Genomic DNA, 23,477 nt, shown 5'->3' on the forward strand with positions numbered 1-23,477 from the left:
ACACTTGATTTAACGAGTTGGTACCAATTTTCAACGTACACTGTCACTTTTGTTTAGTTTAGTTTTCAGTCATTCAATTTAAATTTATATGAAATATAAAAATCTTTTAAATACTGGTTAATTCTAAAAAGTTAGTTGTGGACTCGGACGGTTACAAATGGCATCAGAGCCAACACGGGCGATGTGCCAATGAGGACACTGGTCCACAAGAGGGTGGATTGTGAGATCTCGGGTTAGTTGGAGATAGAAACGAAACATTTATTACAAGAGTGTGGAAACCTCTATCTAACAGACGCGTTTTAAAATTTTGAGGTTGATGACAAACTAACGAGCAAAAGTAGACAATATCTAGTAGCGTTCTCTCCTGAATAAATTTTTTAAATAACTTTATGTGCTAAAATAGTCCACGTTATTTTATTTTATATTCAAACAATTAAATAAAGTCATATTTATTGATTAAGACAATACAATTAGAAAAGGGGCAGCTTCAACCAAATGGTAAACCTTTCATTTTCAGCGCAAACAAATATCAAACATGAACTAAACAAATATTTATAAAGCAATTTGATGACATTACGATGATGAGGATGAAGATGGTGGTGGATTGATGGCCATCCCTTCCCCTCCTTAGTGGATAGAGCACATCTCTTTCCTATCACATTTGTCATGCTCTCCACCTAACCCGACTTACTTTTAACCTTTCTCGTGTTTTTAGAAACATTCAGATTTGTGTAGTCTGTATTTAAATTATAAATTTAGGAGGGTTCATATGACTCGATACCCCGACCAGTCTAAACTACCCAACCTTATAAGAGTTGGGTAGGATTGAGTTTTTTGAAAACTGAAAATTTTGGGTCGGTTCGAGAGTTTACAGTATTTTGGTCAAGTCAATCCGACCAACCCGATCAAAAAAAAAAAATTAGGTTACTTTTAAGATTATTATAAATATTAAAAATATTTGATATTTATAACTGAGATGCCTGTAATTTGAGAATATTTGATATTTTAGTGGTTAATATAACAATATATAATTTTTTAAAATAATTAAAAAAATGAACCAACCAATAACTCAACCCAAGTCAACTGAGGGTTGGGTTGAGAACTCTATTAGGGTTGCTCGAGTCACTAACCCACCCAATCCAAAAATTGGGTTGGTCCAAAAAAATTTCCTCACCCAACCCAACCCAACCCAAACCGTGTATGCTTTTGATAAAATTGCAGTATATAGTATGAAATGAAAGCTTCAAGTTTATATAGCTATGCAATTAGTACAAACGTGAAAATAGTTCAACCGATTAAAATATATGTTCTCGGTTCATTGATTAAAAATCTAATTTTATTGTTTGAGATTAACGAGTCTTCCTATATATTAGATATAAACTCAAAATTTTAAAGTTGACGAACGTAAGACATAACGACTCTTAAAGTTTCAAGACTAATACAAGTCTTCTTCGACGGTCATCAAGTTTCAAGACTAATACAAGTCTTCTTCGACGGTCATCGTATGATTGTAATAGGTTAAATTTGTAGTTACATAACTTTTCTCTATTTCACCCTGCCTTTTTATTTATTTATAAATCATTTATTAAGTCAATTAGAAAAAAAGTAGCAATAAAATTCAAAATAAAATATAATAATCCTTTGCGTTTAAAAGTTTATTAAATAATTTAAAAATATTTAAATTTTTGACTGATATCAATATCTAAAATATTAATAACAAAATATAAAATTTGAAGACCTATTAAATAAAATAAAAAGTTTTAAAAATATATTAAACATTAAATTTAAGAATTTATAAAATAATAAAATAACAAAATAATTATAATTAATTTTTTAAGGATATATTCTCAGTAATTATTTTAATTTGTTTTGTTGAGGATATATTCTAAGTTAATTAGGTGGCGGTCAGCTGGGTGGGAAATACTTTTTCAACGTGTGAAAGTACAAAAAAGTCCTTGACCGGTTCAACTAATAGAGGCGGGGCAGTTGGACCCACGTGTTGGGTTCCAATACGTCTATGAGAGGCACCGATGGTAAATCAGTTAAGATAATACTTTAGTGGTCGTCAAAATATTTAATTTAATAAATTAATTTAAAATTTCTTAATAATAGTATAATATTAATATAAATTTAGTTTTTATCCAGCTCATTAATATATATAAAATTTAAAAATTATATATCTGAATGATGACAAAAATTATCTAAAAAAAGAAACTTTAAGTTTATTAACTATTATTTGTAAAATGAGTTGACAAAAAAATAACAGCGATTTTGTTTAATTGAATTTTTTTTTAATTAATCGAAATTTCAAATATAGATTTTTTTCTTTTATATTGACTTTCTAATTATTTTATTTTATAGCCATTTTTTGAATTTCCACCTCAAAAAATTTAATGCAATCTTTTTTTAAAAAATAGATTATTAATTATCTAAATATTTATTGGAACATTGGAATTTTTTAAAGTAAACTTTTTCAAATTTATAATTTATTAAAATTATATTTTGAGATCCGTCAGTCTAATCTACGGAATTTTCCTTTTCCTTTATCGACGTAATTAATCCACGAAAATCAATCAATTAATTAAAAATAAATAAATAAATAATATTAATTTTAGAGTAAAAACAAAATTAATTTATTATGTTTAATAAATATAATTTTATGAGAATCTAATTAATTATATAATCGACGATCCAAATACTGCTGTTCCTAAACTTTCTCTTTCCTTCTTTCTAGCTCTCTGTGTGCTCCGTAGCAGTTTACCAGCAGCAATTCCCCAATAGTTGAGTTCAATCTGGCGCAAAAATGGCGATATCTGTACAGAGCAGGTTTTGGGACGGTGTTACAGAGCTCACCAAGGTAGCTCAACGAAAGGGAGTTGATCCTCTGCATTGGGCTATTCAGTTGTCTTCAAATTTGAACTCGGCGGGAGTGGCTTTGCCGTCAGTTGAGCTTGCTAACGTGCTGGTTTCGGACATTTGTTGGGATAATAATGAGCCTGTTTCATGGAAGTTCCTTGAGAAGGCCTTGATGTTGAATATCGTACCCCCAATTCTTGTTCTCGCCTTGCTCACAACTAGGTTCGTGCTCGTTTGTTTTGCTCTGTACTGTTTTGTGTATGTGTTCGTGGAATTTGGATGTCTGAGCTCTGGGACTTGGTTTTTTTTAGTGGAAAAGTCGTGTTATGTGGATATTTGTTAGTGAGTTGGGTGTAAATCTTGATTGATGTGATCAATTGGAGCTTGTTTGATAGAATTTGTTGCAACTGTGAAGAACTTGTAGAGATTTTTCTTTTTGACGATGTTCGCTGCAGTTATGGAGCTCGTATTTTCATGATCCTCTGTGTTCATGTGCTTGTTACTCATGGCATGAATTGAGCTTCGTGATCTCATGTATTGTTTTTTCAATTGAAATTATGAAGTTAGGAGCTGAATTGGACTTCGCTGATCATGAATTTATTGGTTTTTGTTCGTACTTCACTAAATGGTAGCAGCACGGATTTGGTGTTTAAGCAAGATTTACGTTCAAGAATACTCTTTGTTTCCAACGATTGAATCAAATGAATTGTTGCCAATTTGGATGATTTTTTTGTCGGATGCCGGATCTGTTTGCTGTATCTGATACATTAAGCATTTGAGCTGCAGACTGGCATTTTTTGTGATAATGGATATTCAATTTGCCCGTTTAGCTGTAGAATCTGCTGACCGATTTGCAAGTCATGGTGGACATTGATCACTAATTAGATCTGATCTGAATATTTTGTTTACCTTTTGTTTACCTTTCATTTGTCATTTATAATCAATAATAGACAATGTTGATAATTGTTATTGCTTCTTTCTACAGGGTCATTTCAAGAAGACAATTCCAGCCAGTAGCATATAGGCTCTATCTAGAGCTCATTCGGAGACATGCTTTTATAGTGAAATCTCATATCCATGTCCTCAAATACAAAGAGTGAGTTGTTTTTGATTCAGAAGGATAATAAAGTTGAAGCCTGTAAGAATTTTGCTACTCTTTTTCTCTTTTAGGTTTAACGAGACACTTGGTCTTTTTGTCAAACTGGGGACTGACCCATCTTTTCCCTGCCAAATTACGTTCGATCCGTTAACTTGATATTTTAAAGATGGTATCATCTTTTTTTAGAATGTTTTTTTTTTTTTTTTAAAGTTTTGAACAGCTTCAATATCAAACTTAGGGAGAATTTTGCTTAATGGTTCTTCTCTTACACCTTTATGGATGCTGACATAGAAATTGTAACGGTGATGTTTTACTACCTTTTCTTCTTCTTTGGGAGCCATAATTCTACTTCATAGAACGATGAAGTGTTAAATTTCCCTTATCTTTAGAATCTTATGATCTAACCTTTCATTTTTTGCCATAATGGAGCCTATATCTTGTTAAGCTTCCTGACCATGACTTTACAAATGCTAGCAAGTTTGCAACCGTGCCTACTTTTGTACTTCACAAGATATCAGCTGCTTAATAGTCCATTATTATTTCCATGTAATCGTTTCCGTATTTGTTGGCTCATGCACATGGAGAATTTAGAAAGAACAAAAAGAATATCAGAATGACAATTTCAGTATATGAGATGATTTAGACATTCGGGTTTGCTTTGATTTATTCCCGAAGATTTCTAATAATTCCTATCCAGGTCAATGGGTTTATATATATGTTTAATGCTTCTTATATTGTTGTGGCCGTGGGACAAATTTTGCAACATATCTTTGCTCTATATTTTACTCTGCAAATGGAAGATTCATCCATAGAATTATGAGTCTACAAATCAAGGTTTACTGAAGAGTATTTTCTTTGTTGATATCACGACTTTGGTTTTTGAAGATTAATCAACTCTATGCATCATTCGAGAGAGAATGGATGACTTTTGATCGTAGTTTTGCTTCTTCGTATCATGTGTACATCCTTAATAGTAAACTGCTCTCTCTTATATCAGGGTCATAGCATCTGTTGATGCTGTTCTTCGTCTTTCTGAGACATTCAATTTGCCAGCAAATGATCCTGGGACCCTTATGGTTGAGTTTATATTTTCAATTGTCTGGCAGTTGCTTGATGCAACACTCTTTGATGAAGGGCTACTGGAACTTATTGTGGAAGAGAAATCCAAATGGCCAACAAAACCTCAAGAAATGGAAATAGATGGTCACAATAGTTATGATGATAAAAGGACTGAACAACGTGAGAGATTACGGAATGTAAATGTTGAGCTGGCAATTGAGATAATTGGGAAATTTCTTCAAGATACGGTTACTTCAAGGATTCTTCACTTGGCTTGCAGGAATATGTAAGGACATTGATCTGTCAACTTAAAAATCTAGTTTTTCTTTGTGAGCTTGAAGTAGAACAATATAAATAAACTTAATGAGGAACTGTGCAATTCAACTTAATTTAACCATTATTTTGCTATTTATATCATTAAACTGATATTTTGTATAAACTACTTATGGAAAAAATCATAACCAATAAAATGGTTTGTCCATCTTTTTTATCATTGTTTTCTTCAACCTTCTTATAAATTTCCAGGCCTTCACATTGGGCAGATCTTATTCAGAGACTCCAGTTGCTTGGAGAAAATTCTTCAGTATTAAGAAAGTCAAAATCTCTGAACTCGGAGATTTTTCTGCGCTTCAGTTCCAATACTTGGACAATCTTCTCTCAAGAATGCAAAAAAAGTTCACAACAGAAGTTCCCTCCAATTAGGGCTTTTGGATCTCCAGCATCTTCTGCTAGTTTGTGTCATAGAACTCGTTATTCTGCACTTTGGCTTCCACTTGATCTTGTTCTAGAAGATGCAATGGATGGATATCAAGTACAAGCAACAAGTGCTATTGAAAAAATTACAAGTACAACTAGTTTCTATCCCTAGTTCTAGAACTTTTACTTGTATACATGAATCCTATTAGTTTGTACAAGAAAAGTATACATGAAAGTGAACTTCATCCTTTATTTATGCAGGTTTGGTCAAAACCTTGAAGGCAATAAATGGAACCAGTTGGCATGATACCTTCTTGGGTCTCTGGATAGCAGCTCTTCGTCTTGTTCAAAGGGTTAGAATTCTTTTGGCCTGAATAGAATTATCTACTGATATATATTTTGTAAAAGAAAAGACTGTTCTGATGAAATGGCACATCTATCTTTATTGTAGTTTGCTAGAAACCATGAAACGCCCAATAAAAAATTTCAGTAGACCCCAAGTCAATAACGAAATTTCCAATCAGTATAATTGTCTGGTCTATTTGGTTTACATTCTTTTCCGTAAATCTAACAAGCAACTTAGATATTTAATGAAACATATTGTATTTTGGGTGATCAAGTAATATTAACAGAAGGTACATACATCTTACATCTGCGTTTTATTTGTTGCTTGGTTCCCTTTTCATCTTACAGTGTTGCAGAATATATTCATTTAATTTTCCCTTTGATATTTATATCGGTTTACTTCATTCATAATTTTTGGGAAAAAGTGGTCTGATATTTTTATTTGCAAAATGTCAAAAAGGAAAGGGATCCCATCGAGGGGCCCGTGCCTCGCATAGACACTCGTCTATGCCTTCTATTGTGTATCACAGTCCTTGTGATTGCCGATCTCATTGAGGAGGTGGAAAGTACAACAAGTGTTGAAACAGAGTATGGTGCGTCCAATCACTGGAAAGAAAAGAAGGCTCCTGGAGAGTGTCGCAATGAACTAATTTCTAGCCTACAGATATTGGGGGAATATCAGAGCTTGCTGATTCCTCTTCAGGGGGTTATCTCTGCGTGCAATCAGGCGGCTGCCAAAGCAATGATGTTTATATCTGGAATCAGTGTTAGTAATGCGTATTTAGAATGCATCAATATGAAAGACATGCCAATGAACTCTTGTGAGTATTATCTCTTCTTTTTAAGGATCAACTATAATACTTGTGAAATTCACTGGCTCATGGTACCAAAACCCATATAATAAGAAAAAAGAGATTCCTGGTGGTTGACTCCAATACACGGTAGATGATGTCTGCTCATACGTTTTGTAAAAGTACCCCCCTATCCCCATAACTGTTCGTTGTGAACAATGTTTACTCAACTCTCATATGATAAGATGTTTTGGCTTGGAGAAGAAATAATAATGAGTATGTCCGATCATTATATTGAAAGAGTTCATGTTTGATATCCTAGTATGCTAAGATAAAAATTTCAGATATTATTGGTTTGGATGTCCAATTGTTAGTACACAAGCTAATTGCAGAGTACTGCAAGGCAGTTATGAGCACATACGACATTTATATTCTTCAGACTGCAATGTTTAATTCTGATGTCCTAGAATGGCGTAGATCATTTTTCTTCCTCCGCATATTTTACTTCAGTGAGCTTTATTCAAGTATAATTCATTGTCCTGGTTCTTTTTTTTTTTTTTTTTTTTTTTTTTTGATTTCCAGCCTTTATTTGTTTTGAGATTCTTTTGGTGTTTCTTTTTCCCAAAGAATATGTACTTTCTCCGTATAAAAGAGTATTTATTTCTTTAAAGAGAAGCTTGTGGCCTGAGGCTGTCTGTTACGTCCTAACACAATTACATTTTGTGCCCTTAGCAGCTGGAAACATGCGTCATTTGATAGTTGAGGCTTGTATTGCTAGAAATCTTTTGGATACATCAGCATATTTCTGGCAAGGCTATGTGAACGGATGCATTAATCAAATGCCTCAAAGTATACCACCCCAAGCACCAGGTTGGACAGCTTTCATGAAGGGGGCTCCACTTAATCATATAATGATTAATGCCTTAACTTCAACTCCTGCTTCAAGGTATACACGCTTGAATGAACCTACTGTTGTCTCTTGTGATTTTTTCCTTTTCTGTTTGGACATTGGAAATCGGAACTTCATACTAAAAGGCATGCCATTAGTTTTTTTATTTAATGTTTGTGCTGGTTTCCTTGTTGTGAAGAAAGTCCCCACCAAAATTAAATGATTTTACAACTTACTTAGAAGTTTATATTGGGAAGATTACCTAGAGTACTTTTATAATCTTTATTAATTCCTGTTCAGGCTGGTTTTGAATATCCAGAAAATGGAAGATCCCTACTCCCCTTTGACCTATAAGCATATTTTTGTAACTACTCAAGGATCTCGATTTGCAAAAATCAGTGTGATGAACCTAAATGTACTCTATTCTGTCAAGTCATCTTATAGAGAGAATGTGTCATATATTGTTTTGATAACATATGGATGGCTTTCAGATTAGCTCTTTTCTTGTTTACTTATGGCCTGTTCTTTAGTTGTTCCCTTTTTTCCCCTTTTCCATGAAGTCAGGTATATGAGATGCTCTTTTTTGTAAATTTACCAAAAGGTCTGAATTTTAAGCTCATGGGTTTGATGGAAGCTTAGCAGAACTGGAGAAAATATTTGAGATAGCGGTAAAAGGATCAGATGAAGAGAAGATATCTGCTGCAACCATTCTTTGTGGGGCCTCCTTGATCCGTGGCTGGAATATTCAGGTGACAATTGAAAGAAAATACTGCTTAAATTAAAGTTTTTTTTTTCCTGGTCTCCTCAGATTTTTCTAAAGAAATCATTTTGTTTCATTCCCACTATTTTAACCAGACAACTATATTTATATCATGGCTTACTTCCATGCAGGAACATACCGTCCATTACATTACTAGATTACTTTCTCCTCCAGTTCCCCAAGATTATTCTGGATGTGAAAGTCATTTGCTAGGCTACGCTCCAATGCTGAATGTGCTTATTGTTGGAATAGCATCTATTGATTGTGTTCAGATTTTTTCTCTGCATGGTTTGGTATGTTCTTCATTGCTGGCCTGATATTAGTATTGAGACACTATTCTTTTACTGGTTTAATTAGAACCATTTTCTTTGATGTACTTGTTTCTGAGAAAAATGAGGTTCTTCTCGCTACCAAGAAATGTTTTTATTGATACAAGTAAGTAGAAAGAGATCCAAAAAAAAAAAAAAAAAGGTGTTACAGAAAGGCCCTTTTGACTAGCATATACAGAAGAAACAAAGTTGCTAGAGAAGATATTTGCTCTTTGACACCAAGAAGAAGAAACATGATGTCCCAAATCTGATCATAGGTCTTCTCATCATCAATGAAAATTCTTTTCTTATGTGAAAATCATGATAGCCAAAACATTGACATAGAACTAAATGTGGGAAGAATACAACTATGGAAGTAGGGGGAGAATTTAAATAGAGAGGCCACGACAATGTAAGAATAGTTTTTTTTTAGAATTTTATTAGAGATAATTTCATTGTTGATTGGAATTTACAAAAAGGATATAATATCCATGATGTTTACAAAAGACCTTTCCAATTTACAATGAGGAGGTATAACTAGGAAGTAAAATTTTTAGACAATTTACACCAAGATATAGCTTGGTAAACAACATTGTTAAAGAGATTTTATAAGTCTGTGTCTTTTCCGTGAATGTTTTTTTATTTCTTTCTTTCCATAGAGATTCCAAAAAAAAGTCATGATGAGGTTTATTCATAGCAAGACTTTTGCATTCTTGAAAGAGTGGTACATTAAAGATATGTCCAATAGATCCTTTATCTCCCTAGGAAATATGAGATGTCATTCGAAAATATTGAAAATCCTTGTCTAGAAATTCTAAGCGTATGTGCATTACATAAATAAGTGACTCTGTGATTCATTTTCTTTCTTGCATAATGGACATCAATTTGGAAACAGAATCACGTAGGACATTCTTTTTTTTTTTTTTGAAGATTACTTGTGCTAATGGCTTTATGCGTTATTTCCCAAAGGAAGAACTTCACCTTTTTAAGGTGATGTCATTTCCATCTTGTTTTTGCTAGCGTGAGATTTAGTGCTTCTACCTTTTCCCCTATGTTCATCATCAAAATTTTCGTAGAGAAGACCCCATAAGCACGGGGAAGCCAAGTCAATGAGTCTGCTTCATTCGTCAATACCACTGGGGCAAGGTCAATGCTTAATTTGCCTCATTCCATTGCTTCGTTATCCTTTAGGTTCCTACCAAGCTTCAAATCCCAAAATTTGTTGACAACATTCCACGTTTCTTTGATCATAACTCTTTTGCTATGAGAGAGTTTGTACAAAAGTGGATACTGCAGGGCTAGCATGGTGTTTGTGATCCATGGGTCGGTCGAGAATAATGTCTTCCTCCATCACCCACCCTATGGCGAATTTGGTTGATGATGAAGTTTTGATGTTTCTTTATGTACTTCTATTGGCACAGATCTTCCCTCTCGGTCTTCCATTGATGATGATGGAGAAGTTTGTGGATGAGATGCATCCTTTTATCCCCCTCCGTCATTTTGAGCCAAAACCTTTTGCTACAAGAATGTTTTCGAGGAAAGTCCAATCTACCTTGTCGAAGGCCTTTCCCAAGTCAAGTTTGATGACTACACCTTTTTGTTTCTTCTTTCCCATTCATCTATGAGTTCATTTGCCACGAGGGATTCATCGAGGATTTGTTGCCCAGTAATTTTGAAAGGGAGAACCTTTTTAAGACATTCTGATAGCACCTTTGCTATGATTTTATATAGTCCGGTTGTCAGACTTACGGGACAAAAGTCTACGACAATGTGGGCATCTAGTTTCTTTGAAATCAAATAGATGTATGTTTCATTTCCGTTGCTATTGATAACTCCATTTTGAAAAAAATCTTGAAACACTCGTGATATTGGCTCTCAGAAAGCTCCAACATTTTTTAAAATCTTCTGAGGTAAAAGCATCTGGTCCTGGAGTTTTGTTGGAGCCCAGGTGCTGTATTGCCTTCCCCACCTCTTCTTTGGTGTAAGCAACTTCGAGGAAGGCAGTTTGCTATTGATCAATGTGACTCCAATCAGGATCATGAGGAAATTCGAAGAGGGCATCATCCTTTGTATATAAGGGTGTGTAAAAATACACAAATTCTGAGACTATTTCATCTGTTTACTAAAATCACAATCAGGATCATGAGGAAATTCGAAGAGGGCATCATCCTTTGTATATAAGGGCGTGTAAAAATACACAAATTCTGAGACTATTTCATCTGTTTACTAAACTTTTGATTTGTGTCGATAGAATTTCCATGATGGTACTCTTTCAGTTCTTTGTAGCCATGATACAATGAAAAAATCTGGAGTTCATGTCACCCTCCTCTAGCCATCGTTTTTTATATTTTTGTCTCCAAGATTGTTCTTCCTTTGCTGTCAATCAAATAAGTTCTACTTTCATGAGCTTTTTGTGAGCGTGTTGAACTAGTGCAATAGAGCTAGTTTCCTCCATCTGATTAAGGAGAGCAATTTCAGTAAGTACTTGGTTTCTTTTTGTGGAAATACAACCGAAAACCTCCTTGTTCCATTTCTTTAAGCCTTATTTTAGTCTTTTAAGTTTGTTGATGAACCAGGCCTCGACCATCTCCATAGGGGCGTATTCTTTTACCAATATTCTACCATTGACAAAAATTCAGGATGGTTCAGCAACATATTCTCAAAGCAGAAGGCGAGGGGCCCTACTTATTGCAACCCATGGAAAGGAGAATGGAATGATGATCAAATGTAGGTCTATTCATTCTTCAAACACCGGCCTTACTGAATTTTCCAAGTAGGCCTTTTGTGGCTTGAAATTTGTCGATGAGTGTTATGGTGGGGGGACATCTATTGTTTGACCAAGTATAGAGACCATTATTGAGGGGAAGGTCAATGAATTCAAGTTCTCTTATGAAATTGTTGAAGTGTCTCATGCCTCTGGTGACTTTTCCACTTAACTTTTCATGTGCCCACCGAGAGATATTAAAGTCACCACCCAAAATCCAATTCTCTGTGGATAGGCAAGACCAGTCCTGTAATTCCCACTAGAAAAGAGGTATTTCTTAATATCTACCGGGCCATAGATCCCTGTTATCCAAAAATTGTAACTATCAGCCAACGTAATATGTGTGGTTAAGGTGCATAGGCCTTTGGTGACTTCGAAAATGATCAGAGTTGGGTCATTCCACAAAATTAAGATCCCCCTGATGTTCTTGTTGTATCCAAAGCTGACCAACCAATATGTCTAGCTCTCCAAAGGGATTTAACCATCCCCCGGTCAACAACATTCAATTTTGTTTATGGAAGAATAACCATTGGGGGATTGTATTTGAGGAGGATGGTCTTGACGAGGGGCCCTCTTTTGACAGTCTCCCAAGCCTTTAACATTTGAAGAGATGATAATCATAAAACATATTGGCCACCCAATTGCGACTTGCTCGATTTCTCATAGTTGATGTTTGAAAGGAGGCCAACAATCTCTCTAGTCAGTTTACTCTATTTCTTGGCTGTATTGGACTTCTTTTTTCAGATGGAATAACCATGATGCAAATGTGGCCTTTTAGCCATGGTGCCAAGATTTGGATGGCCATTGTTGGTATGAGTGTTGCCAACATCGAGGTGACCTCTTCTGCCTTTGTTTCATTCTAGTGTCAAGATCTGTATCCGCAAGGATAATCTCTAGCAATGGGAGAGAGAGGTTGGGCATACCCACGGTAGGGGATGGTGGGGCTGTGGAGAGGGGTAGAGGGCTAGATACATATTCATTGTCAGATTCTTGGTGAGAGCCGACAATGGAGAGTTTGTTCCTGAGACAATGAAGGTCTTTTTTGGTTCCTTATGATGATGACATATTTTTCTGGTGATGTCACAACTTTTGGCCAGGGATAAGAAGTGGTATTGTAGATGGGGTTTTGCAGATTGGTGAAATGTGGGGAGGGGCTGGTGGCCTTTGGTTTATGTGGGGAAACTATGGGTTCATGGGGCATGGCCAGACCTCTTTTTGTTGGAGTTGGCTTGGAAAGTAGGGGGTGATCCATGGCAGATGGGAGTGGTCTTTACTTTTTTTAGGGCTTTGTGGTATGACCACAGTCTCTGTGATGTATAAATCTGGTGTTGAGTCATACTATACTTGAGAAGCCCCTTTGGGTGATGTTTCTTGGTGGTTTGACCAAGGGTATGGTCCAAGAATGCCTCCTAAAATATTTGTAATAACTTCGAGTTATTATCCTCTCTGGTATAGATTCCTTTCCATGCTTGTTTGGTGCCATGAAGACCAGTCATAACATCAAATTTAAGTGTGAGAAACTAAATAGAAAAATGAATGCTCTCTTCAACTCCAACCAACATGAGCCTAGTCCATCGGTTAAGATGCCTACTCATTTTCTTAAGATTGGAGGTTCAAATCTCCGTTGTACTACATATATATATATATATTCTCTATTTGAAATATAGTTTTGTTTTGTTTTTCTAAATTTTTCAAAATGAGATTCCAACCTCCACTTATCAATTTCATTATGCTTTCATTGATATCTGTTTAGGTTCCACAGCTCGCATGTTCACTGATGCCAATCTGTGAGGTTTTCGGATCATGTGTGCCAAATCTCAATTGGACCTTAGCAACAGGGGAAGAAATGTCTGCTCATGCTGTGTTTTCAAATGCGTTTACTCTTCTCTTGAAGCTTTGGGGGTTTAACCATCCTCCTCTAGACCATGGGGTGGGTGATGCACCGACAGTTGGACCTCAACTTACTCCAGAATATCTACTATTATTGAGAAATTCCCATCTAGTATCTGGAAAAGCCCACAAAGGTCGCAATAAAATGAGACTTTCAGCTGTAGCAAGTTCCTCTTCTCCCCAACCAGTATTTGTAGACTCATTTCCCAAATTGAAAGTCTGGTATCGAGCATGTATAGCATCCACCCTCTCTGGTCATGTTCGTGGCAACTCAGTTCATCAGACTGTTGATGGACTTCTTAACATGATGTTCCGAAGAATTAGTGGCGGAAATCAACCTTTAACTTCAGTTACTTCTGGAAGCAGTAGTTCTTCTGGGCCTGGAAATGAAGATTCTTCTTTAAGATCTAAATTGCCCGCCTGGGATATAATGGAAGCTGTTCCTTTTGTGATTGATGCTGCTCTAACAGCCTGTGCTCATGGAAAGCTTTCTCCTCGTGAGCTGGCTACAGGTTAGTATGTATCTGTTGGATGAATTTCACAATTTTTGCATATCTTCTTTGCGACCAAGTTCGTGATATCTTTATTATTTCCTTCTTATTCGGAGGGAGCACTTAACTTTACATTAACAGTTTGTACAATCATGCCTGAAATCTAAGATATCCCATTTAGTTCATTCTTGAAACTTGTCTTTAACTTAGGATTTCTTCTGAGTTGGGTAGTTGAGCAGTGAACTTGAAATAAGGAAAAGAGTTCATCTAAGTTGCTCTCATATCCAATTTTGAAATGAACTTTTCATCAAATCATTAATTTCTTTTCATGTAATCATAACAGGACTAAAAGATCTAGCCGATTTTCTGCCAGCATCTTTAGCAAGCATAGCGAGCTACTTTTCTGCAGAAGTAACTCGTGGATTATGGAAACCTGTTTTTATGAATGGATCAGATTGGCCAAGCCCCGCAGCAAATCTTTCTAATGTTGAGGAGCAGATCAGGAAAATCCTAGCTGCTACTGGTGTCGATGTGCCTAGTCTGGCTGCAGGTATGGTCATTGTCATCACGATAAACTTCTAAATGAAAATATTCAAGTTTGATTATGCATTTCTTGGGCACTTAGAAAACAAACCAAATCCAACTACACTATAATACATTCACATGGATTATCTTTGACTGTTCAAGTGATAAGTTAGGGGCTTCATGTTGTTTGTAATCACTGTCTCGGTTCTATCAAACACCTTCTTTTTGATTGGCTGAAATGACATGAAATTTAGACCCTAAACTAAATGCTCTAATCAATATGAAAAATCAAATCGGAAGGAAAAACCTTATTAGCCCTTAGCTGATTGTGTGACTTTTTTTTATCTGTATGTTTGTAGGGGGAAGCTCTCCAGCTACACTTCCTCTGCCCTTAGCTGCCTTTGTAAGCCTTACCATAACCTACAAAATTGACAGAGCATCCGAACGTTTCCTCAATTTGGCCGGCCCAGCCATGGAGTCTCTCGCAGCTGGTTGCCCATGGCCATGCATGCCAATCGTTGCTTCCTTGTGGACTCAAAAAGCCAGACGTTGGAGTGATTTCCTGATCTTCTCAGCATCTCGTACAGTCTTCCTCCAGAACCGCGATGCCGTGGTTCAGCTGCTCAAAAGCTGCTTCACCGCCGCCCTTGGCCTGACTGCCAATCCTCTCTCATATCACGGTGGTGTTGGGGCCCTTCTTGGCCACGGATTTGGATCTCATTTCTGTGGTGGGATTTCTCCCGTTGCTCCAGGTATTCTTTTTTTACGTGTCTACCGATCAATTAGAGAGGTCGCTCTGTTGGTTGAAGAGATTCTGTCTCTTTTGATGGATTCTGTAAGAGAAATAGCTTGTAATAGTACCCGAAAAGAAAGATCAGGCAAATTGAACAACTATAATGGAAAAAGATATGGACATATTTCATTATCTTCAGCAATGACTCAAGTGCAGCTTGCAGCTTCCCTTGGAGCTTCACTAGTATGGCTTGCAGGCGGTTTAGTATTGGTTCAATCTGTGATAAAAGAAACATTGCCTTCTTGGTTCATTTCAGTTCATAGATCTGAACATCCATGTTCAGAGGGAATAGTTTCCATGCTAGGAGGATACGCATTAGCTTACTTTGCAGTGCTATGTGGTACTTTTGCTTGGGGTACTGACTCTTCATCAACTGCATCAAAGAGGCGTCCCAAAATCCTTGGCGACCACATGGAATTTCTCGCAAGTGCCCTTGATGGAAAGATATCTCTGGGTTGTGATTGGGCTACATGGCATGCCTACGTGACAGGGTTCGTTAGCCTAATGGTCAGTTGCACTCCGAGCTGGGTTCTAGATGTGGATGTAGAAGTATTGAAACGATTGAGCCGTGGACTCGGGCAGTGGAACGAGAAGGAGCTTGCTTTTGCATTGCTTGAACTTGGTGGTGTTGGTACCATAGGTGCTGCTGCTGAACTGATCATTGAAAGTGAGATGTAATTTTATTCAGCCATTTGTTGTATTCTTTTTAGGTCATTTCTAGTGTTAGATAGTTTGTACTATAGCTGTTCTTCTAAGTAAAAATCATGTAAGTATCAGCTTTAGTTATTTAAGTATAGGGTTGTGAGTTAGTTACAAAGCCTAATGGTGTTTTGTAATGAGTTATTCCACTGTGTTCCAAAAGGAAGGAATGTAAAGATGAATACAAAAGAAATCAGGGTTATAAACAAATGCTTTATAACTTGAAACTGTAAATGACAAAAAGTGTCATGATTGGCATGGTTCTTGTAGTTTCCTTAGCTTCCCTCAATTTCCCGGCCCTGCCTAACAGATCCGATCCACCAGACATCCATAATGCTTTATGTTCGGTTCTATGATGTATACACTCCATAAGATGGCATTCCATGGTTAAGCTGTGGAAGCCTTGCTCTGATTTGATAAAACACATCTAAGGCAGTGCTAATACTTTTCCCTATTTAGCATGCATGTCAATAACAGCAGCACTCAAATTATCATTGCAACATACATTCCGATCCGATGCGTGGGTTGCGTGGGTTGGGGCGCAATTCTGACACATTCATGTCGTCTACTACTGTCTTTGAAAGACCCTTTTCAAAGGAAGATGTCCGAGACACTCGTTCCGTGATACATGCATGTGCCACAGAGTAGCTCGCTTGGGCCAAAGGGCCTAGGGGTGGTAGAGAGCCAACGTTGTGCCTCCCCCCTGCCACTTTGAGGCATTTTCAATCGTTCTCTAGTAGATGTTATCTTGGCAAGCGGACATAATGGCCTCGTGCATAGTCTGTTGAGTATTTGATTGACACCGAATTTGGTGAGCTTTCATCTTTCATATCAACGGACTTAATTCTCAAGCCGCATGTCGAAACTCATATTGAAACCCTACTTCCGAGGTTATGGTCCAGGGGGCCCTAATCGACCCTCTTCGAGCTTGTCTTTGACATTCGTGTCGCCTTGTTCTCTTGAACCTTGAGTATGCCTTGGCTTATCTTCAATGCACACTCTTGATGTGTTGGATGATGCACCACCCTCCTTGGTTGCGTCATGACAATTCTCAATATTGGCTCTTACATGGCCGGATGGCGCCACTTGAAGGTTAGCTCCTTGTTTGTCTTGTCTTGGGTGTGAACCTTCTTTTTTTTAATGATGTTGTGAAAATCACCATCCCATGGAAAAGCTCCAAACCCATATCAGGCAACTCATTCTGTGCTCAACTTAGAAATCACGGTGCTCCATGAATAAACATCCTTTTGAGGCATCACATCAAATATTCACCTTGCTTGCTTAATCATTATGTTCTTTGAGAAACCCACAATAGAATGGAACTGCCTGCCCACAAGCAGAAGCCAAATCGATAATCATCAAAGCTTCCCTTAACTGTTTCACTTGCACATACTCATCAATCATTGTAGCCCAAGAAATCATCTCTTTCTGCAATACTTTCAAACAGCTCTCTTGCTTCATCAACAAGGCCAGCTTTTACGTAACCTTTTAATATCTCATTCCACGTCGAAGCGGCGTTACGAACTGACATTTCATAGAAGAATCTCCTGGCATCTTTTAAACTTGAACAAACACAATACATGTACAGCAAAGTCGTTGAAATAAGAACATGACTAACGAAATGTAACTTTATGACCAGTGCATTGAGCATCCAGCAATTCCAAATCCCACCCATATGTGAACAACCTGACATAACACTTGCCATTGTCATTTCATTTGGGGCCACACTCAAATCATGGTGGTGTGAGAACTTCCATTACTTCACTCCAACAATCATTTTGTGACAAACCCAAAATCATGGTGGTGAAAGAGACGCATCATCCTCTGTCAGGCATTTTGTCGAACTGGCGGGCATTGTCCAATTCGCGAAGTTTTACATACCCACAACATAATGTTACAACATACAGAATCCAGCTTAGAACGCGAATCAAACAACAACCTGCCATCGGTCGAACTTCCATTACTTTAACTCCAACAATCATTTTGTGGCAAACCCAAAATCAAGGTGGTGTAAGAGACGCAACCTCTGTCAGGCATTTTGTCGAAGAACAGGCGGGCTTGTCCAATTCGCGAAGTTCTTCATACCCAAATAACATAATGTTACAACATACAGAATCCAGCTTAGAATACGGATCAAACAACAAGCTGCCGTCGGTAAGACGTTCACATCTGACATACATATTGATCAAGATATCAAGGATGAAAGTATTGGACTCAAACCCAGATTTAGAAATAATATATAGAAAGGCTTATGCTAAATGGACTCCAGTACTAAAAATACTCGCAAGATGGACCATGAGACATAATTATCATTGTCTATCGTTTTATTTGCAGTAAGTTTTGGTATATATTTCAATTTCCATGGGCGAGGGAGAGGGAGGGTCTCCCCAGGCTAATGCAGGGATGGGGGAAGCCTGTTTCTGAAAATGAATATCACTATGTTATAGAATTCTTATAAAAGAAAGCTCTAATAATCCATATGTTTCAGAAAGAGCATCTAAAAATAAGTAAAATGATGGAAAGAGAAAGTAAGTTATATGGAAGGTCTTCTCGATAATGAAGTCGCCATCGATGATCAGTGATGGCCTCCTCCCCCGTTAATGCCCAATGTAGCCAGAGCCCTGCAGAAAATGGAAGCATTGAAGATTACTAATCTCGTCTAAAATTAACCATACAGAATTCATAATGCAAATCACAGGGTAGAAAACATGTGAAAGAGATTGTTCATCAGTGAGAACATGTAAACCAGTTCAAATGTTAACAACAAAAGAACAATGGAACACAAAGATAAAATGTAAGATGTCCTATCCAGTATATTCCAAGAGGTTTCAATTATGCAGAATTCATCTCTCTATATATATCATCAGATGAAGCCAAGAACTTCGAACTGATTTAACTTTACATGGAAATTGATAAAGGTTTGGGTTTTCTATAGCTCGATGCGAGCTCGTGGTAAAAAGTTGGTACAAAAGCTGAGATGAATGTGACTATAATCTACAGTCATTGGTTACTACTTGCTAGAAAGTAGTGTACCAGGAATCAGGATGCATTGAATTCCCAATCCCTTTGCCCACAAGAGGTAAACAGGATTTTAGGATAAAACTTCCAAATCTATAGATCCTGCGCGTAATATTAGAACGTTCATGCTTCCACATATTTTGTGAAACTGAAATCAGTGAAGTAAAATAGGATGGAGGTCATGTCACTTGTAAAGTGTAAGGAATACAGCTATAGAACTAGATTATCACAATCAGGATTCCGGGGAAGGGAGGCTACATGCATATATAGAACAGTGAAAAAAATTGCTATGAGACAACAAATGGCAAGACTCGACTTGATCATACATTTTTCATACAAAGAAGTTATAACAGCCCAAACTCATCGCTAACAGTTATTGTCCTTTTTAGGCTTCCCCTCAAGGTTTTAAAGTGCGTCTACTAGGTAGAGGTTTCCACGCCTTTATAAGGAATGCTTTGTTCTCTTCTCCAACCAATGTGGGATCTCGCATAAGCTAACCAAGTAATAAATATATGGTTTTTATTGAAAAATCTATAATGGATCTCAAATGATAAGTCATGTTGGATAAGTGCATAAGGACCAATGAATAGCTGTTTTGTGCAAATGGTTGATTATTTGATAACATACAAACACAAAAAAAATCACCATTTTTACGGTTTTTGAATAAACAAAATAAGGCAATAGCATCATAACGTGATTAGCTTTCGGAAGTCTGATCAGATTGGAGGTTCAAAGACAATGCTTGAGTTGCCTTTGAAGGATAGATGATTCCTGAGTTATATGGTAGGAGAGAAACCAAAGGATATTTGAAGGATAGAATTTCCTGTGGTGCTCTCATAGGAAATTCTTTTGTAATTATACCCTCTCCATGGCTTTTAGCGATAAAAAGGCTGTTCTTTTACAGTCCATCTGGCTGGGGTGTTTTCACCTGGACCCTAGGCAATTCTCTTTGTTTTTTATCCATAATTTCATTTGTTTATTTCTGACAATATTTCAGTTTCTTGTAAAAAGATAAAAACCAATATACTCTCTCAGATAGGCTGAAGAAATGGGTTGAAATACTGTTTTAATTATGTCATTTTAACTTTTGTTTATTTTGGTCCTTACACTTTCAAGCTGTCCATTATGATCCTGTATTTTCAGCTTTTGTCCATATTAATCCTTGTACTTGTTCTCTATACATTGGAAAAAAGTGTTTTGGTCCCCTCATTTTCTTTTTTCTCAAAATTTTAGCACTATCCTACATAACTTCCTCGAAATGTAACTAGTTAACAGTCTATGCCACTGCTAGCAAATATAGTACGTTTTGGCCCGTTACGTATCGCTGTCAGCCTCACGGTTTTAAAACGCATCTACAAGGGAGAGGTTTTCACACCCTTAAAAGGTTCGTCAGGTGTATGGCTCTGATACCATTTGTAACAACCCAAGCCCAACGCTAGCATCGTCCTCTATGGGTTTTTCCTTCCAAGTTCCCCACAAGGTTTTAAAATGTGTCTGCTAGGGAGAGGTTTTCACACCCTTATAAGGAATGCTTCGTTCCCCTCTCCAACCGATGTGGGATCTCACAATAACTTTGTAGTATTAAATGGTTTTCATTGGTCTTAGAATTTTGTCTATAGACACCAAAATGGTCACTTTAAAAAGTATAGGAGATTCTTTTGAAGTATAAAACTTGAAAGTATAAAATGAAAATGGACATTTTGAAAGTGCAAAGGTCCAAAACGAACCAAAGTTGAAAGTGCAAATAATAAATTAACCTAATGGCAGTGCAAGGGTTCAATTAAAACAATTAGGTATTGCCTATGATGTAAATCACGCATATGACTCTAAATTAAACCAAAAAAAAGGAAATCAGATAAAGTTAGCAATATAAGCACCAACTAGAGCTGGACACCATGTACACATAAATTTAGTTACTTAGCAACTACGAGAACATCAGTGCTTCAACCGAGCAATAATCGCTCACCAGAAACAAATTACTTGGGGTATGCTAACCAAGCCCCCGAAACTTTCTTGCATAGCTTCCCACTAAAAAATAAATTAACTAACTTGAAGAGTGGACCCAAGATTTAGGAGAACTTATGTCATTTTAAATGGGTAAAAAGATAAACATCTTCAATAAATCAAGGGAAAGTGTCTATAAACTCTACAATTTGTCCTAGTCAACCAGACAAGGCAAGATTCATCTCCTCAATAGATGTCAATAAGGAGAAGAATAAAAGAAATGCAAGTACTACACCAAATGAGAACTGTATGAACATACATACAAGCTCAGAAACAAAACAGGGTAACAAAAACTTGCCAACATGTAAATCAATTCAATCCAAACCTACAAATCCCTCACAAAATCTACACGAACACATATTTCAGAGTTCAGCATCGGTTAATTTTTCAACCGAAAAAGATAAATGATTGAACTTTGAACATCTACCTAGAGTCTCAGATCCTGTGGATTTAGTTGGAATTCCATGAAGAAATAGGTATGGATACACACATGTTGAAAACTTGGCAGTATCAGTTACAAGTCCAAGATGCTAAGACAGCTAAACGACTAGTTTCTTTTAACAATTCAGTTCAGAACTGTGATGCACTCTGCAAGTACTTAAAAGTCCTGATTCCTGTCAACGGAAATTGATCAACTCAACCCCTTTTTTTTTTTCTTTTTGAGAAATCAATATACGAAAAGGAACAAGCATTGATTTACCAAACTGAATCAGAAAAATGCTTCCTCTTCGCTCTTCCTTAGTCCCACTTCCATGAAATTGCTCATAAGACCATTTAACAATCGCAATATCAGAAAAGGGAAGGAGTTTCTCCTCAATTTGTCAAAAGTTTCATGTATGCCACAAATATCTTAAGCAAATGTTATCTAATTTCAGATACAGACTTTTCCCTTATCAATTTTCTTTAGTGTTAAGAGTTTTATTCAGGAGGAGGAGGAGATCGGGATAATTTCAGCAGTAAAGAACTCAATTCCAGAATAAAAAACAAGAGAGCCAAAGAATTCAAGCCTTAAAAATGATTAGAGCAAAAAACCAATTCCAAAAAATATCAATGGCACAAAAGATGAACTCACTTCTTATGCCGCCGCCCGCGCTTAGTCCCCCAGCCTTCAAGCTTCGCGATGGGGCAGCCACAGCGCGCCCGAAAGAGCAAAATAGCTCGACCATTGGGTGGTGCCATCTTCCTCAGCTCGGACCTCAAGCACTCATAATCCGGGTTGGCCTCACTACCTCCCTTCCACGGCAATTTATCAATCTCCTTCGACCCACCCTTCACACACTCCTCCGTTTGCAATTGCAGATCAAACTCCATAGCCTTCTTCAACCCTTTACATCCCGGCTTCGCGCATTTCCTCGATCTAGCGCCACAACAAATCTCAAACACACCAACAATCACACAGAAAAACAACAAAAACCCAACAATAAACGGAAACGGAAATTGAGGAAGCTGCAGGGCCGAATACGACAAGAGAATCGAAAGAGAGTTGAAAATGTAAGAGAAATATGACGTTACAAGAAAGGTACCGGAAAACAGAACGAGAATGAGGATAAGAAGATCAAGGGTTGCGGATGGAGAGTGTTTACAGAGAAGGGAATTGCTAGGGCTAGGGTTTGCACAAGTCTTGGATTTGGAAATTGACGACGATGAGGTGAGAATTGAGGACGGAGGCATGGCGGTTGTCGGAACCAGAAGATTGCGCATGTTCTATAGAAAGCCCAGTTAGAGATTGGAATGAATGGAGTTCACAATTAGGGCAAAATTAGGGATCTTCCTGTAAAAAGGGGACTATGAGAGAAAAGAAAGATTGAGAAGGAAGAAGAAGAAGAAGAAGAAGAAGAAGAAGAGTGGCGCACGTTAGCGAAGTGGTGGTGACGGACCGGCGAACGTGAACCGTCTGCTTGAGGATCACACACGCGCCACGGAGGAGAGTGGCTGAGAATGGTGAAAGACGATATATTATTTATATATTTTTTCATCTACTTTCGTTTCCAACGAAAAATAATAAATAAAGGCTTATTATTATTATTATTTGCGGAAAAGTAAATGAAATAAAGTGAAATTAAATTGGACTATTGAGCTTCCAAGCGTTCACGTGATGTTAAATTAATTAATGATTCTCTAAAAATAAAGGTAATTAAAATGAGGGAAGATGTTTATTTTAATTATTATTTTTTAAAATGAATGTTTTTTTTTTGTTTTTTTTAAACAAAAATGATTTATACATAAATTTTTTAACTTCTAGGGATTTTTTTGTTTGGCTTTTGTAATTTAATATTCTTTCTTCTTTTTTTTTTTTTTGTAGAAGATTATATCATACTTTATAAAAAAAAAGTTCAATAAATAAAACANTTTTTTTTTTTTTTTTTTTTTTTTGTAGAAGATTATATCATACTTTATAAAAAAAAAGTTCAATAAATAAAACATAAAAGTTTGATCTGGAAATTTTTTAAAATTTTTTTAAATGATTTTAAGTGATTCTTTTTTTTTTTT

At 36.6% G+C, this 23,477-nt stretch overlaps 2 protein-coding genes across 5 annotated transcripts; one reads left to right on the plus strand and one right to left on the minus strand.

Moving 5' to 3' along the window:
* Positions 1-2,697: 2,697 nt before the first annotated feature.
* LOC111436776 (mediator of RNA polymerase II transcription subunit 33A-like) lies at positions 2,698-16,234 on the plus strand. 3 transcript variants are annotated; one of them, XM_023074503.1, is made up of 12 exons: positions 2,698-3,078; positions 3,842-3,952; positions 4,953-5,300; positions 5,540-5,859; positions 5,972-6,063; positions 6,516-6,876; positions 7,579-7,792; positions 8,370-8,484; positions 8,627-8,788; positions 13,321-13,969; positions 14,292-14,498; positions 14,833-16,234. In XM_023074503.1, exons 1-12 carry the CDS (start codon positions 2,804-2,806, stop codon positions 15,942-15,944), a joined length of 3,966 nt encoding a protein of 1,321 aa, XP_022930271.1. In that variant the 5' UTR covers positions 2,698-2,803; the 3' UTR covers positions 15,945-16,234. The 3 variants fall into 3 exon arrangements, with proteins under 3 accessions (XP_022930271.1, XP_022930272.1, XP_022930273.1); XM_023074504.1 differs by having other exon boundaries at positions 7,582-7,792; XM_023074505.1 differs by lacking the exons at positions 2,698-3,078; positions 3,842-3,952 and adding an exon at positions 3,980-4,124.
* Positions 16,235-18,237: 2,003 nt separating this feature from the next.
* On the minus strand, positions 18,238-22,985 carry LOC111436777 (uncharacterized protein At5g19025-like). 2 transcript variants are annotated; one of them, XM_023074506.1, is made up of 3 exons: positions 22,060-22,985; positions 20,950-21,011; positions 18,238-18,586 (listed from the first exon to the last, which is right to left on the minus strand). In XM_023074506.1, exons 1-2 carry the CDS (start codon positions 22,686-22,688, stop codon positions 20,960-20,962), a joined length of 681 nt encoding a protein of 226 aa, XP_022930274.1. In that variant the 5' UTR covers positions 22,689-22,985; the 3' UTR covers positions 18,238-18,586; positions 20,950-20,959. The 2 variants fall into 2 exon arrangements, with proteins under 2 accessions (XP_022930274.1, XP_022930275.1); XM_023074507.1 differs by lacking the exon at positions 20,950-21,011 and having other exon boundaries at positions 22,060-22,982.
* Positions 22,986-23,477: the final 492 nt, after the last annotated feature.

This window comes from Cucurbita moschata, unplaced genomic scaffold, assembly GCF_002738365.1.
Source record: "Cucurbita moschata cultivar Rifu unplaced genomic scaffold, Cmos_1.0 Cmo_Scf00060, whole genome shotgun sequence".
In the NCBI taxonomy this organism is placed as follows: Eukaryota; Viridiplantae; Streptophyta; class Magnoliopsida; order Cucurbitales; family Cucurbitaceae; genus Cucurbita; species Cucurbita moschata.

What these genes read in the sequence shown, in the direction of transcription:
- LOC111436776 (XM_023074503.1), top strand. Translation starts at nt 2,804, where the DNA reads ATGGCGATATCTGTACAGAGCAGGTTTTGGGACGGTGTTACAGAGCTC. An exon ending in TCCTCGTGAGCTGGCTACAG is followed by an intron (nt 13,970 to 14,291) that starts GTTAGTATGTAT and finishes TAATCATAACAG; the next exon opens with GACTAAAAGATCTAGCCGAT. An exon ending in TGTGCCTAGTCTGGCTGCAG is followed by an intron (nt 14,499 to 14,832) that starts GTATGGTCATTG and finishes GTATGTTTGTAG; the next exon opens with GGGGAAGCTCTCCAGCTACA.
- LOC111436777 (XM_023074506.1), bottom strand. Translation starts at nt 22,688, where the DNA reads ATGCGCAATCTTCTGGTTCCGACAACCGCCATGCCTCCGTCCTCAATT. An exon ending in CGCGGGCGGCGGCATAAGAA is followed by an intron (nt 21,012 to 22,059) that starts GTGAGTTCATCT and finishes TTTATTTTTTAG; the next exon opens with TGGGAAGCTATGCAAGAAAG.